At 41.6% G+C, this 16,367-nt stretch overlaps 1 protein-coding gene across 3 annotated transcripts in view; it reads right to left on the reverse strand.

Moving 5' to 3' along the window:
• Positions 1-16,367, reverse strand: part of atrip (ATR interacting protein) — a 57,522-nt gene that overhangs the window by 35,731 nt on the left and 5,424 nt on the right. For all 3 annotated transcript variants that reach the window (XM_045705641.1, XM_045705640.1, XM_045705642.1), the window contains exons 2-8: positions 13,698-13,774; positions 13,356-13,526; positions 12,092-12,210; positions 6,903-7,060; positions 6,345-6,425; positions 977-1,100; positions 329-859 (exon numbers count right to left, since the gene is read on the reverse strand). In XM_045705641.1, the coding sequence (XP_045561597.1) occupies positions 329-859; positions 977-1,100; positions 6,345-6,425; positions 6,903-7,060; positions 12,092-12,210; positions 13,356-13,526; positions 13,698-13,774 (1,261 nt within the window). The remainder of the gene's footprint in view (positions 1-328; positions 860-976; positions 1,101-6,344; positions 6,426-6,902; positions 7,061-12,091; positions 12,211-13,355; positions 13,527-13,697; positions 13,775-16,367) is intronic.

Consider the following 16,367-nt stretch of genomic DNA (forward strand, 5'->3'; position numbering starts at 1 on the left):
TAGCTTATCTGTTGTTCAGCCTGCTGAGCGTAGCTTATCTGTTGTTCATTTACATTTACATTTTAGTCATTTAGCAGACGCTCTTATCCAGAGCGACTTACAGTAGTGAATGCATACATTTCATTTCATACATTATTTTCCTGTACTGGCCCCCCGTGGGAATCAAACCCACAACCCTGGCATTGCAAACACCATGCTCTACCAACTGAGCCACAGGGAAGGCTACTGACCGTAGCTTAATACACTGCTTATCTGTTGTTGTGTTTTTAAAAAAGTGGCGTCTCGAATTTCCTCCTTCGGGACATTAAAGTTTTCAAATCATACATACCTGTGTCTAGTGTTACCCTGTGGAGGGCTCCCCTCCTCTCCAGACGTCAGGGCCAGCAGGGTGTTCACTACCTCAGAGCTCTGGGCCACAGTATGATGCAGGGCCTTCAGGGCAGCCAGGGCAAACTCCTCCTGACTCCCGAGGGAATCCTCCACGCTGGAGGCCAGGCTGCCGTCTGACGACCCAGACAGAGAGCTCCCTCTCAGGCTCCTCTTACCAGACCCTGTCCCCGAGCCGTCGAGGGCGATAGCCTCCAGACTTTGGCAGAACAGGCCGATGTGGTAGTCGAGGAGGGGGAGGAGGTGGACAGCACCAGGACAGGACCTGGTAGTGTTTTTCAGGGCAGGGGCAGAGTGGGAAGTGTTCGGGTTGGGAAGGTCCTCAGGAGGCAAGGCAGCGTGGTGGCTGGGTAGGGCCATCATGTTGAGGCCAGACAGAGCCAGATTCTGGTAGTGTCTGAAGCGGGGCTTGTTGTGGTGAGGAACGAGCCTGGGTTCTGTTGAGGAGGAACTGGAGCCAACTGAAGACCCTCTGTAAGGGTGGACACAGTGTTAATAAATGACTCAATGTAAATGACTGCATCGAATAAAAAAACAGTGAAATAAAAACAGCGTAATGAGGATGATTTGGGGGGGGGGGGGGTCTTACGGGCTGAGACAGGTGTTGCTCAGGAGACCAGGAAGTGCGTCAGGGCTGATGCAGAGCAGGTGACCCAGACCCAGACTGCTGGGGTTTAAAGGATGCTGTAACAGCAGACTTAACAGCACTGAGCCTACACAGAGAACCAGAGAACAGTTAAACTTGGTGTTCCCACCAACACAGAGAACCAGTCTAAATCCCTAAGTCTAAATATTGCTGTTACATTGCACAACCTTCAATGTTATGTCATAATTATGTAAAATTCTGGCAAATTAATTAGTCTTTGTTAGGAAGAAATGGTCTTCACACAGTTTGCAACGAGCCAGGCGGCCCAAACTGCTGCATATACCCTGACTCTGCTTGCACTGAACGCAAGAGAAATGACACAACTTCAGGCACCACATTGATTATATGCAACGCAGGACAATCTAGTTAAACTAGTAATATCATCAACCATGTGTAGTTAACTATTTATTATGTTAAGATTAAATGCTTTTTTTATAAGATATGTTTATTGCTAGCTAGCAACTTACCTTTCCTCCTTGCGTAACAGGTGGTCAAGCCTGCCACGCAGTCTCCTCGAGGATTGCAATATAAATCGGCCATAATCGGCACCCAAAAATGCTGATTACCGATTATTATGAAAACTTGAAAATCGGCCCTAATTAAAATCGGCCATTCCAATTAATCGGTCCACCTCTAATTAATATGGTGTTCCCACCAATGACACAGCGCCCCCCCCCCCCCAGCCACTATAGCTACAATATGTAACTCTTTGTGCAACGTGACAAAATGAACACAGAAACTGTTAGTTATAGATCTGTCATTCTCATTGAAAGCCAGTCTAAGAAGCGGTAGATCTATTGTATTTGCTCAATTTCTATGCTTAGTTTTCTAAGTTTAGTTTTTGCGTCTTTTACTTTTCGGTTTTATACACCAGCTTCAAACAGCTGTAAATATAATATTTTTAGTTACGGAAAATATATTTCACAGTGTTTTAGATGGTACAATGATTCTCTATGTGGACACGGCTATTTCAGCCACACCCGTTGCTGACAGGTGTATAAAATTGAGCACACCGCCATGCAATCTCCAAAGACAAACATTGGCAGTAGAATGGCCCCGTACTGAAGAGCTCAGTGACTTTCAACGTGGGACCGTCAGGATGCCGCCTTTCCAACAGGTCAGTTTGTCAAATTTCTGCCGTTAGAGCTTCCCCGGTCAACTGTAAGTGCTGTTATTGCCTAGTGGAAACGTCTAGGATGACTTTTGGTCATTTAGTGCATTTGGGAAAGAATTCAGACCTTGACGTTACGTTACAGCCTTATTCTAAATTGAATTAAAATACAAAAAAAAAATCCTCAGCAATCTACACACAATACCCCATAATGACAAAGTGAAAACATGTTTTTAGAAACCTTATTTACATAAGTATTCAGACCCTTTGTTATGAGACATGAAATTGAGCTCGGGTGCATCCTGTTTCCATTGATCATCCTTGAGATGTTTCTACAACTTGATTGGAGTCCACCTGTGGTAAATCCAATTGATTGGACATGATTTGGAAAGACACACACCGGTCTACACTACCCTCTCAAAAGTTTGGGGGTCACTTAGAAATGTCCATGTGTTTGAAAGAAAAGCACGTTTTTTTGTCCATTTAAATAAGATCAAATTGATCAGAAATACAGTGTAGACTTTGTTAATGTTGTAAATGACTATTGTAGCTGGAAACAGCAGAGTTTTTATGGAATATCTACATAGGCGTTGAGAGGCCCATTATCAGCAACCAGCACTCCTGTGTTCCAATGGCACGTTGTGTTAGCTAATCCAAGTTTATCATTTTAAAAGGCTAATTGATCATTAGAAAACCCTTTTGCAATTATGTTAGCGCAGCTGAAAACTGTTGTTCTGATTAAAGAAGCAATAAAACTGTCCTTCTTTAGACTAGTTGAGTATCTGGAGCATCAGCATTTGTGGGTTCGATTGCAGGCTGAAAATGGCCAGAAACAAAGACCTTTCTTCTGAAACTCATCAGTCTATTCTTGTTCTGAGAAATGAAGGCTATTCCATGTGAGAAATTGCCAAGAAACTGAAGATCTCGTACAACGCTGTGTAACTACTCCCTTCACAGAACAGCACAAACTGGCTCTAACCAGAATAGAAAGATGAGTGGGAGGCTCTAAGCAGGATAGAAAGATGAGTGGGAGGCCCCAGTGCACAACTGAGCAAGAGGACAAGGTTGCAGCCCACTTTTTGGAAGCAAACCACTCGATTTCGTCTCTGCGTTATATTGGCATCGAACATGTCACCCTCCCTAGGAGAGGGGGGTGACCTCGACAATTTATTGTTATAACGAGAGGCTTCCTGGATCTTTAACTTAAAGACCCTTCCTCCCTTCGGTCTCAACGTTCACTTTGATCTGAAGCCGTTCTTGTGATTATTGTGACTTTGCCATTGTAATTGTTTGTAAGCTTGTGTAGTCTAAAATGAATCTATGATCGTATGCTATCCATTTGTTTTTTTTGTATGTTCTTTGTATGCCATTTTAATATTTCAGAGTTAACCAATGATATTAGGCCACACTTGGCCATGATTACAGACACCTGTGTGTCTTTTGACACCTTATAAATGAGTCATCTCACAGTGTTTGTGATCATACCCTGATGAAGACAGCTTGGCTGTGGAAACGTTGGATATGAACATTTTTGCATCTGAGCTCCTAGCGGCTCTCCCTTATTTTCTAGTTTTCTACTCCGCTAGCCAGCACCTCACCTTTAAAGGTGTGCGTTTCTTTTTCTTCTAGAAGCTTCAGTAAATAGTACCTGCAAACCACCAGTCTCAACATCAACAGTGAAGAGGCGACTCCGGGATGCTGGCCTTCTAGGCAGAGTGGCAAAGAAGAAGCCATATCTCAGACTGGCCAATAAAAATAAAAGATTAAGATGGGCAAAAGAACACAGACACTGGACAGAGGAACTCTGCCTAGAAGGCCAACATCTAGGCAGATGAAGCATGGTGGTGGCAGCATCATGCTGTGGGGATGTTTTTCAGCAGCAGGGACTGGGAGACTAGTCAGGATCGAGGCAAAGATGAACAGAGCAAAGTACAGAGAGATCCTTGATGAAAACCTGCTCCAGAGGACTCATGACCTCAGACTGGGACGAAGGTTCATCTTCCAACAGGACAACGACCCTAAGCACACAGCCAAGACAACGCAGGAGTGGCTTCAGGACAAGTCTCTGAATGTCCTTGAGTGACCCAGCCAGAGCCCGGACTTGAACCCGATCTAACATCTCTGGAGAGACTTGGAAATAGCTGTGCAGCGACGCTCCCCATCCAACCTGACCAAGCTTGAGAGGATCTGCAGAGAAGAATGGGAGAAACTCCCAAAATACAGGTCTGTCAAGCTTGTAGAAGACTCAAGGCTGTAATCGCTGCCAAAGGTACTTCAACAAAGTACTGAGTAAAGGGTCTGAATACTTATGTAAATGTGATACTTTTTTATTTTTAATAGATTTGCAAAAATTCCATTCCATAACACTTTACCCAATGTGTTCCCTCAGGCCACTACTCTACTATCACATATCTACAGTACAACATCCATGTGTAGGTGTGTGTAGAGTGCGTGTCTTATCATGTGTGTGTGTGTGTGTGCCTGTCCTGTTCTGAGACAATTGTAATTTTCCTAAGTCCCTCTTTGTGGCACCTGACCACACGACTGAACAGTAGTCTAGGTGCGACAAAACTAGGGCCTGTAGGACCTGCCTTGTTGATAGTGTTGTTAAGAAGGTAGAAACTAGGGCCTGTAGGACCTGCCTTGTTGATAGTGTTGTTAAGAAGGTAGAAACTAGGGCCTGTAGGACCTGCCTTGTTGATAGTGTTGTTAAGAAGGTAGAAACTAGGGCCTGTAGGACCTGCCTTGTTGATAATGCTGTTAAGAAGGTAGAAACTAGGGCCTGTAGGACCTGCCTTGTTGATAGTGCTGTTAAGAAGGTAGAAACTAGGGCCTGTAGGACCTGCCTTGTTGATAGTGTTGTTAAGAAGGTAGAAACTAGGGCCTGTAGGACCTGCCTTGTTGATACTGTTGTTAAGAAGGTAGAAACTAGGGCCTGTAGGACCTGCCTTGTTGATAGTGTTGTTAAGAAGGTAGAAACTAGGGCCTGTAGGACCTGCCTTGTTGATAGTGTTGTTAAGAAGGTAGAAACTAGGGCCTGTAGGACCTGCCTTGTTGATAGTGTTGTTAAGAAGGTAGAAACTAGGGCCTGTAGGACCTGCCTTGTTGTTAATGCTGTTAAGAAGGTAGAAACTAGGGCCTGTAGGACCTGCCTTGTTGATAGTGCTGTTAAGAAGGTAGAAACTAGGGCCTGTAGGACCTGCCTTGTTGATACTGTTGTTAAGAAGGTAGAAACTAGGGCCTGTAGGACCTGCCTTGTTGTTACTGTTGTTAAGAAGGTAGAAACTAGGGCCTGTAGGACCTGCCTTGTTGATAGTGCTGTTAAGAAGGTAGAAACTAGGGCCTGTAGGACCTGCCTTGTTGATAGTGTTGTTAAGAAGGTAGAAACTAGGGCCTGTAGGACCTGCCTTGTTGATAGTGTTGTTAAGAAGGTAGAAACTATGGCCTGTAGGACCTGCCTTGTTGATAGTGTTGTTAAGAAGGTAGAAACTAGGGCCTGTAGGACCTGCCTTGTTGATAGTGTTGTTAAGAAGGTAGAAACTAGGGCCTGTAGGACCTGCCTTGTTGATAGTGTTGTTTAGAAGGTAGAAACTAGGGCCTGTAGGACCTGCCTTGTTGATAGTGTTGTTAAGAAGGTAGAAACTAGGGCCTGTAGGACCTGCCTTGTTGATAGTGTTGTTTAGAAGGTAGAAACTAGGGCCTGTAGGACCTGCCTTGTTGATAGTGTTGTTAAGAAGGCAGAACATTGCTTAATTATGGACAGACTTCTCCCCATCTTAGCTACTGTTGTATCAACATGTTTTGACCATGACAGTTTACAATCCAGTGTTACTCCAAGCAGTTTAGTCACCTCAACTTGCTCAATTTCCACATTATTTATTACAATATTTAGTTCAGGTTTATGGTTTAGTAAATGCTTTGTCCCAAATACAATTCTTTTAGTTTTATAAATATTTAGGACAAACTTATTTGGTGCCACCCATTCTGAAACTAACTGCAGCTCATTGTTAAGTGTTGCAGTCATTTCAACTATATACAGGGAAGATATTGAGGGTTTGGTAACTAGTACAACTATATACAGGGAAGAGATTGAGGGTTTGGTAACTAGTACAACTATATACAGGGAAGAGATTGAGGGTTAGGTAACTAGTACAACTATATACAGGGAAGAGATTGAGGGTTAGGTAACTAGTAACTCACCTTGATGATGAGAGGGTTGAAATGTGTTAAACGGGTCTGAGTGAGTCACTTCCTGTCTGCCGCTGGACTGTTTTCCTCCATCTGAACACAAAAACACGGGCCCAGTCAGAACGGGCCTAACTAACATTCACACAGGCCCAGTCAGAACGGGCCAAACTGACATTCACACTGGCCCAGTCAGAACGGGCCTAACTGACATTCACACAGGCCCAGTCAGATGGGCCTAACTAACATTCACACAGGCCCAGTCAGAACGGGCCTAACTAACATTCACACAGGCCCAGTCAGAACGGGCCTAACTAACATTCTCCCCCCCCCCCCCATGACTACATTTAAATGTAACAGATGGGTCTTGTAGCCTTGAGACGTGGCTTGTCGTCATAGTAATGGAGAGAGACTACAAGCCATGACTCTAAATACACATTTTCTTAAATCACATCAAATAGGAACGTTAATTATGTTACATCTCTCCATAACACAATGTTTTTTTTTTTATACGGAAGGAGCAGGTAAGAATGTGATTATCCATAGTCAATCAATTAGCCAAATCATCCGTACCGTATCCTGGTCCGGAGGTCTTGCATGGTGTTGACCTAGAGGTCAGCTGGGCACCAAATGTCTCCTTGGTGATGAAGGTTGTTCCTCCAGGAACGGCTACACAGTGAGGGCTGGTGTTGGCACCCTGCAGTAGGGCAGTAGGACCAGATAGACCGGGGCTGGAGACAGGGAGGGTGAATGGGAAAAGACATAAGATTTACAGGACCTTCAAAAAGTATTCACAGCTCATGACTTTTTCCCCCACATTTTGTTGTGTTACAGCCTGAATTTAAAAATGGATTACATTGAGATTGTGTGTCACTGGCCTACACACACACACTCACAACCCCATAGGTTCAAAGTGGAATTATGTTTAAGAATTTATCTAAAATGTATTAAAAAAAATGAAAATATGAAAGGCTTTGAGTCAATAAGTATTCAACCCCTTTGTTATGACAAGCCTATATAAGTTCAGGAGGGAAAACATGCTTAACAAGTCCCATAATAAGTTGCATGGACTCACTGTGTGAAATAGTGTTTAACATTATTTTTCAATGACTACCTAATTTCTGTACTCCACACATACAGATAATTGTAAGGTCCCTCAGTAGAGCAGTGAATTTCAAACACAGATTCAACCACAAAGACCAGGGAGGTTTTCCAACGCCTCGCAAAGAAGGGCACCTATTGGTAGATGGTAATAAAAAAAAAAAAGCAGAGATTGAATATCCCTTTGAGCATGGTGCAGTTATTAATTATACTTTGGATGGTGTATCAATACACCCAGTCACTACAAAGATACGGGCGTCCTTCCTAACTCAGTTGCCGGAGAGGAAGGAAACCGCTCAGGGATTTCACCGTGAGTCCAATGGTGACTTTAAAACAGTTACAGAGTTTGATGGCTGTGCTAGGAGAGAACGGATAAATAACATTGCAGTTACTCCAAAATACTAACCTAAATGACAAGAGTGAAAAGAAGGAAGCCTGTACAGAATAAAAATATTCCAAAACATGAATCCTGTTTGCAATACGGCACCGAAGTAAAACTGCAAAACATGCAGCAAAGAAATTAACTTTTAGTCCTGAATACAAAGCGGTATGTTTGGGGCAAATCCAACACAACACATCACTGAGTACCACGCTTCATATTTTCAAGCATGGTGTTGGCTGCATCATGTTATGGGTATTTGTATTTAATATGGATCCCCATTAGTTCCTGCCAAGGCAGCAGCTACTCTTCCTGGGGTTTATTATGGATCCCCATTAGTTCCTGCCAAGGCAGCAGCTACTCTTCCTGGGGTTTATTATGGATCCCCATTAGTTCCTGTCAAGGCAGCAGCTACTCTTCCTGGGGTCCAGCAAAATTAAGGCAGTTCATACAATTTAAAAACATTACAATACATTCACAACCGATTTCACAACACATTAAGTATGTGTCTTCAGGCCACTACTCTTCTACCACATACCTACAATACAAAATCCATGTGTACGTGTGTGTGTGTGTGTGTGTGTGTGTGTGTGTGTGTGTGTGTGTAGTGCGTATGTTTGTGCCTCTTTACAGTACCCGCTGTTCCATAAGGTGTATTTAAAAAAAATCTGATTCTACTGCTGCATCAGTTACCTGATGTGGAATAGAGTTCCATGTAGTCATGGCTCTATGTAGTACTGTGCACCTCCCATAGTCTGTTCTGGACTTGGGGACTGTGAAGAGACCTCTGGTGGCATGTCTTGTAGGGTATGCATGGGTGTCTGAGCTGTGTGCCAGTAGTTTAGACAGACAGCTCAGTGCATTCAACATGTCAATACCTCTCATGAATGTAAGTAGTGATGAAGTCAATCTCTCCTCCACTTTCAGCCAGGAAAGATTACATGCATATTTTTAATGGTTGCCCTGTTGATAGTGCTGTTAAGAAGGTAGAGCAGTGCTTTATTATGGACAGACTTCTCCCCTATCTAAGCTACTGTTGTATCAATATGTTTTTACCATGACAGTTTACAATCCAGGGTTACTCCAAGCAGTTTAGTCACCTCAACTTGCTCAATTTCCACATTATTCATTACAATATTTCGTTGAGGTTCAGGGTTTAGTGAATGATTTGTCCCAAATAAAATGCTTTGTTTTTAGGACTAACTTATTCCTTGCCACCCATTCTGAAACTAACTGCAGCTCTTTGTTAAGTGTTGCAGTCGCTGTAGTATCTGACGTGTAAAGTGTTGAGTCATCAGCATACATAGACACACTGGCTTTACTCAAAGCCGGTGGCATGTCGTTAGTAAAGATTTTAAAAAGTAAGGTGCCTAGACAGCTGCCCTGGGGAATTCCTGATTCTACCTGGATTATGTTGGAGAGGCTTCCATTAAATAAGACCCTCTGTGTTCTGTTAGACAGGTAACTCTTAATCCACAATATAGCAGGGGGTGCCATAAGACATACGTTTTTCCAGCAGCAGACTATGATAAATAACGTCAAAAGCCGCGCTGAAGTCTAACAAGACAGCCTCCAAAATCTTCTTATCATCAATTTATCTCAGTCAATCATCAGTCATTTGTGTAAGTGCTGTGCTTGTTGAATGTCCTTCCCTATAGGTGTGCTGAAAGTCTGTTGTCAATTTGTTTACTGCAAAATAGCATTGTATCTGGTCAAACACCATTTTTTCCAGAAGTTTACTAAGTGTTGGTAACAGGCTGATTTGAGCCAGTAAAGGGGGCTTTACTATTCTTAGGTAGTGGAATGACTTTAGCTTCCCTCCAGGCCTGAGGACACACACTTTCTAGTAGGATGAAATTGAAAATATGGCCAATAGGAGTGGCAATATCATCCGCTATTATCCTCAGTCATTTTCCATCCAAGTTGTCAGACCCCGGTGGCTTGTCATTGTTGATAGACAACAGAAATTCACCTCTTTCTCACTACTACTTGCTAATCTTGCCAAAGAAAAAAATCATTAAAGTAGTCGGCAATATCATTGGGTTTTGTGATGAATGAACCATCTGATTCATCAAATGATGGAGTTGAGTTTGCCTTTTTGCCCAAAATGTTATTTTAAGGTGCTCCAAAGATTTTTACTATAATTCTTTATATTATTTATCTTTGTTTCATAGTACAAATCTTCTTCTTTAATTCAGTTTAGTCACATGATTTCTCAATTTGCAGTACGTTTGCCAAATCGGTTGTGCAGCCAGACTTATTTGCCATTCCTTTTGCCTCATCCCTCTAAAACATACAATTTTTCAATTCCTCATCAATCCATTGGGATTTAATAGTTTTTAGTCATTTTCTTAATGGGTGCTTATTAGTAACTGGGATAAGCAATTTCATTAATGTGTCTAGTGCAGCGTCTGGTTGCTTCTCATTACACACCACGGACCAGCAAATATTCTTTACATCAATAACATATGAATCCCTACAAAACGTATTGTATGACCTCTTATACACCATATTAGGCCCAGCCTTTGGAACTTTGGTTTTCATAGATATGGCTACTATATTGTGATCGCTAAAGCCGATGGGATTTGGATACTGCTTTCAAGCTAATTTTTGCAGCATTAGTAAAGATGTGATCAATACATGTTGATGATTTCATTCCTGTGCTGTTTGTAAATACCCTGGGAGGTTGACTGATAACCTGAACCAGGTTGCAGCGATTGGTTACAGATTCAAGCTTTTTCCTTGAGAGAGCAGCTTGATGAAAGCCAGTCAATCACCCAGGAAATATACCTCTCTGTTGATATCACATACGTTATCAAGCATTTCACACATATTATCCAGATACTGACTGTTAGCACTTGGTGGTCTATAGCAGCTTCCCACCAGAATGGGCTTTAGGTGAGGCAGATGAACCTGTAGCCATATTACTGCAACAGTATTTAACATGAGATCCTCTCTTAGCTTTACAGGAATGTGGTTCTGAATATAGACCGCAACACCACCTCCATTGGAATTTATGTATTTTCTGGAGATGTTATAACCTTGTATTGCTACCACTGTATCATCAAAGGTATTATCTAAGTGAGTTTCAGAGATAGTCAGAATATAAATGTCATCTGTTGCTAGTAAATTATTGACTTCATGAACCTTGTTTCTTAAGCTACATATGTTAACATGGGCTATTTTTAGCACTTTTCTGGGATGCTTGATTGTTTTCATTGCTTTACTGGGAAGTGTAGCAGAAGTAGACATGCTCATGCTATTTATATTAGTGTTGTGTGAGCTGCACACAGTGGACTTCCACCTAGGCACACTGCCTCAGTGCTAACAGTATAACTCTGGATCATAGGCACATGATTACTGCATACAATAGCTGTAGGATCAGCACGGGCATTCAGGGCAGTTAGAGGGACATACATTAGGTTACTTACATTGTGTCTACCAACGTACCTGGGATAATGTACATTTGCTGAAGCTGTATGATGACTCAGCGACACAATGGTAGGGATTGACTGAGCTGGGCTTGGGTCATTGGTAAGTCATTGTCTCAACATGAGCATTATAATGCTGTGAAAGGATCCAGGAACCCAACTGATTTGGGTGGATCTCATCCTCCTTAATATATTAGGTATGCTTGTCATCAACAAGGACTAGACAGTTAAAAAAAAAAAAAATAATACAGAATAGAGCTAAGCACAGGAGAAATCCTAAAAGGAAAATCTGGTTTAGTCTGCTTTCCAACAGACACTGGGAGATGAGTTCAACTTTCAGCAGGACAATAACATAAAACACAAGGCCAAATCTACACTGGAGTTGTTTACCAAGACGACATTGAATGTTCCTGAGCGGCCTAGTTACAGTTTTGACTTAAAAATCGGCTAGAAAATCTATGTCAAGACCTAAAAATGTCAGTCTAGCAATTATCAACAACCACCTTGACAGAGCTGTGTGCAAGAATAATCTGTAAAATCCTGCTATCTATCCATTTCCAGCAATCGAAAGCAAAATATTTCCTTATAGAATAACAAATAAAGTAAAAATGGCGCAGCCAGTCCACAAGGTGACGCAGTACATCTCTTACATTCTTTTGGCGAGAACCCTGATCTACATTTGTAAAGTCATAACATAACAAAATAAAAAACAGCTAACAATCCCAGGTTGGAAAAGGTCTAATGTCTGCCTGAAAATCATTGGTCTGCATACTTTTCCTGTGTGCTCTCTGGTCCTATCATCTCATTACATATCAGATACAGAAAGACTGACAGACTGAAGAGCAGTTAACCTGTTTCTGGTGACAGGTGAAGCCACTGCTTTCCTTCCTTTCTCTGTGTTCTGTAGTTTAGTCTTCATCTCGTTCATCTCAGCTTCTTTGAAGTGGAGCTCAGACAGCAGGGACTGCACCTGCGGACACATTAGAAGAAGCAGATGGACTTTAATTGTACAACGGATGTCAAACAGAAACTTGTACTCTGCTTTTTTTTACAACAACTCCTTGTAAGACACGCATACAGAGGTTGGATAGGTTGGAGCGTTAAAACACAGCCAGACAAACCAATGGCTTAGATCGTCATCAGAAAACCCAAATGGCACCCGGTTAATAGTATAATGGGGTGCTATTTGGGATGCATAAAATATCAGCCAGAATGGATGAGAAAGGTTTCATGTAAATCATAAAGCAGTGGCTCATCACCTTGTGTCAGACATGTAAATAACCATTCAAGTAAAGAATGAGATATTCCTCCACTGTAACGGGGGGTCAGTGTGCTGCTAACAGTTTAGCTTCCTCCACTGTAACGGGGGGTCAGTGTGATGCTAACAGTTTAGCTTCCTCCACTGTAACGGGGGTCAGTGTGATGCTAACAGTTTAGCTTCCTCCACTGTAACGGGGGTCAGTGTGATGCTAACAGTTTAGCTTCCTCCACTGTAACGGGTGTCAGTGTGCTGCTAACAGTTTAGCTTCCTCCACTGTAACGAGGGTCAGTGGGTTGCTAACAGTTTAGCTTCCTCCACTGTAACGAGGGTCAGTGGGTTGCTAACAGTTTAGCTTCCTCCACTGTAACGGGGGTCAGTGTGCTGCTAACAGCTTAGCTTCCTCCACAGTCCGACTCGAACCATTGATCCTCTGCTCGCAAACACACGTGACCGTCCTCCTTGACAACGTACCAACGGGTTGAGCCACCGAAAAGGTACCTATTGGACGGCTTCATCCGCGACATTTCAAGCTAACTGTGGAGTGAGCTTAGGGTACGTTCTTAACTACATCACATACGGTTTGGGTCGGCATAGCGTTGCAAGATTCTTGTAACTATGCAACAACAAAAAAAGGAACAGGTTTTCCAGAAATCCAGGCTGGAGGATTCTGGATGACCTGCTTATTCCCTCCTGATACCTGAAAAATTACAACCAGGATTTCTGGGAATTTGGGGAAAGTTACCGGAATTTTGCAACACTCGTTCGGACTCGGCAGGATAGTGTGTAAAAGGTAGTTTCGTAACACATCGGGGTTTGATAGTCGTACAGTATCAAAAACAGACTTGGACATCTACCTTCTTGGAGAGCTCCTTCTCCTTCTCGCTTTGAGCGTCTCTCTTCTCCCTCTCCAAGAGGAGCTGAGCCTGTCTTTGCGCCTCCTTCTCCTGCTGGGCGACCCTGAGGGAGTCACGCAGCACTCTGATCTCTCCGTTCTTCATCAGGATCTCCTCCTCTACCTCCTTTAGCTGGAGAACACAACAACATCACACTGTCATATTCCACACTGTATTATTTGGTTTATGACTAGCCAAACATGATACTGAGCATGCTACTGAGATTTCTTAAACGTAAACTAGCAATGTGAAAATATATGTCACGAGACTTTCCAGGATTTGAGTTTTACACAAGTTTACTACCTTTTTCTGGAGGTCTGCTTGTTGGGCTTCCAGTTGCTTTAAATGCTCCCCGTCAGTCTTAGACTTATGTCTGTTCCCTGCAAAAACAAAAAGGACAAAATATATTCCGTCAGGAATGGAACAACAAGAGGACAATATATATTCTGTCAGGAATAGAAAAACGTGTAAAATATTTCTTTAATTCTTTTTTACCATTTTCTACATTGTAGAATAATAGTGAAGACATCAAAACTATGAAATACGGAAGGTCTGATTTCACTATTATTAAAACAAGACCCAGATAACAAATATAAAGACCCAGTCTATCTAAAAAAACTGGAGACCTCTTACACTTCAGTGTTGTGATGCAAAAATACTATCAAAATGCATAGCACTCAGAATTAAAAGGGTTTTACCAGGTATTGTTCATCCTGATCAGACAGGTTTTTTACATGGATGATACATTTGGAGATAATATACGACAAACTAATAGAACATCATGAAACATCTAAGAAGCCAGGCCTGGTATTTATAACAGATTTTGAAAAGGCATTTGATAAAGACTGGATTTTATTAATACATTGTATTTATACATTTTGGTGATTCTCTTATAAAATGGGTAAAAATAATGTATAGCAACCCCAGGTTTAAAATAGTAAATAACAGCTACTTCTCAGAGAGTTTTGAATTGTCAAGAGGAGTTAAACAAGGGTGTCCGCTGTCACCATACCTATTCGTTATGGACATCGAAATGCTAGCTATTAAAATCAGATCCAATAACAACATTAGAGGGTTAGACATCCAAGGCTTAAAAACAAATATTACAACAAATATTATGGCTGAACTCAAATGTGCTGGTTGATAAAATACCTGTATTTATAGGAAAGATATTTGAAAAGGGTATTTTGTTCATAAATGATATTGTAAATTGGAATGGTAGAGTTATGTCCTTCATGGAGTTATCAGAATTGTACGGGAAGGTCTGCTCAATCCAAGAGTACAACCAATTGATTACAGCATTACCCCAAAAATGGAGGAGGCAGGTGGCAGCTGGAGGAGGTAGGGAACTGGTCTGTCTGCCCAATATAAAGGATCAAAACTGTCGGAGGAATAAAAATAGCATAAATAGGAAAGTATCAGAGTTTCATTTGAGGACCAGGATGTTGACAACTGTGTCATACAGATTGCAAAATAGTTGGGAAGAGATTTTTGATGTACCGATTCCATGGTACAGGGTATATGAGTTGATATATAAAACAACGCAAAATTCAAGACTTCGTGCTTTTCAGCTAAAATTATTATATAGAATTCTTGCCACCATCATCAAAGCTCTGCAGATTTTGTTGTGAGGATACAGAATCAATTGACCATTTATTATGGTATTGCCCTCAGGTAGACTATTTCTGGTCTTAGGTTCAGGAGTGGCTGAAAATGCATAGCATTGACCTAAAATTGACCCTAGAAATAGTATTGTTAGGAGATCTGGAGAGATCAAGTCAGGAAATTACTAATACTCTTAGTAAAAGTATTTATCTTCAACTTGCAATCTGTGGATTCTATTCGATTAGATAGATTGAAATTGTAAGTTAAGCATCACAGCATAGTTGAAAGATATATGTTGAGTAGAAATCCGAAGAGGATGGCCAGCAGAGATAGGTGGGATGGGCTGAGGGAAGCTGAGGGTTGGGATGTGGAATTGGAGACAAGTGGATGTGGAGTTGCTGTGTGGGAGATAGACTTTATTTTATACTTTTTTCTTTGACCATCATTCTAAGTAAAACATACTTTTTATGAAGTTTGAATGACATTGAAGGGCAGTGTTTTCACAGCTAATGCTGGTTTGCCTGAGGATGATGCCGTGCAGGTGTTTGTGTGTATATGCATGTGTACACTCTCATTCAAATAAACACATACACGGACATACTCACGTAATAGTGCCAGACATGCACTCAAACATATACACTTTAGCATTGCTGTTATGATTTGAGTTGCCCTTTGTTTTTTGGGGGGTTTTTTGCATTGTGGTTTGCGGTTTTTCTTATGTCTTTATTTCTTCTCTTTAGTTCAAATTCTTGGTTCTTGGGGGTGGGGGAATGGAATTAATTGTATTTAAAAATATATCTTTTTTTATTTATTTATTTTCTTCTTGGGGGGAAATGTGGGAGTGGTCTCGGATGGTTGAGGGACAGCTATTGGGGAACTGTGTGGGGGGGGGGGGGGGATCTTGGAGGGTTCGGGTTCACGTTTTTTTTAGCCTGGTGGGAGATCTGTCAACGTGCCCTTGAGCAGGGCATTGATCCAGGATGCTTCTGTGTGTCGCTCTGAATGGGAATCTGTTGGATGACTGGTATGATGTAGTTGTTGAGCGGCTTCACTGCAAGTATATTGTATGTTTTGATATTCAATTAAAAAAATAAAAGGGACGACTTCTTTTAAAGAATGTCTTCGGTGGGGTAATTGGTATTACCGACAATACAAAAACTTCTAAAAGAGGTTTATTCTACCTGTAAGATTTATGGGAAGATTATTCAATTTAATTAGATCTGCTTTCATATTGTTGAGTAATGGAATAAGATTATATATTTTTAAAAACAACTATGAAATAACACATATGGAATCATGTAGTAACCAAAAAAACATTTATTTTAGATTCTTCAAAGTAGCCACCCTTTGCCTTGATGACAGCTTTAA

Source organism: Salmo salar, chromosome ssa22, assembly GCF_905237065.1.
Source record: "Salmo salar chromosome ssa22, Ssal_v3.1, whole genome shotgun sequence".
Lineage (NCBI taxonomy): Eukaryota > Metazoa > Chordata > Actinopteri > Salmoniformes > Salmonidae > Salmo > Salmo salar.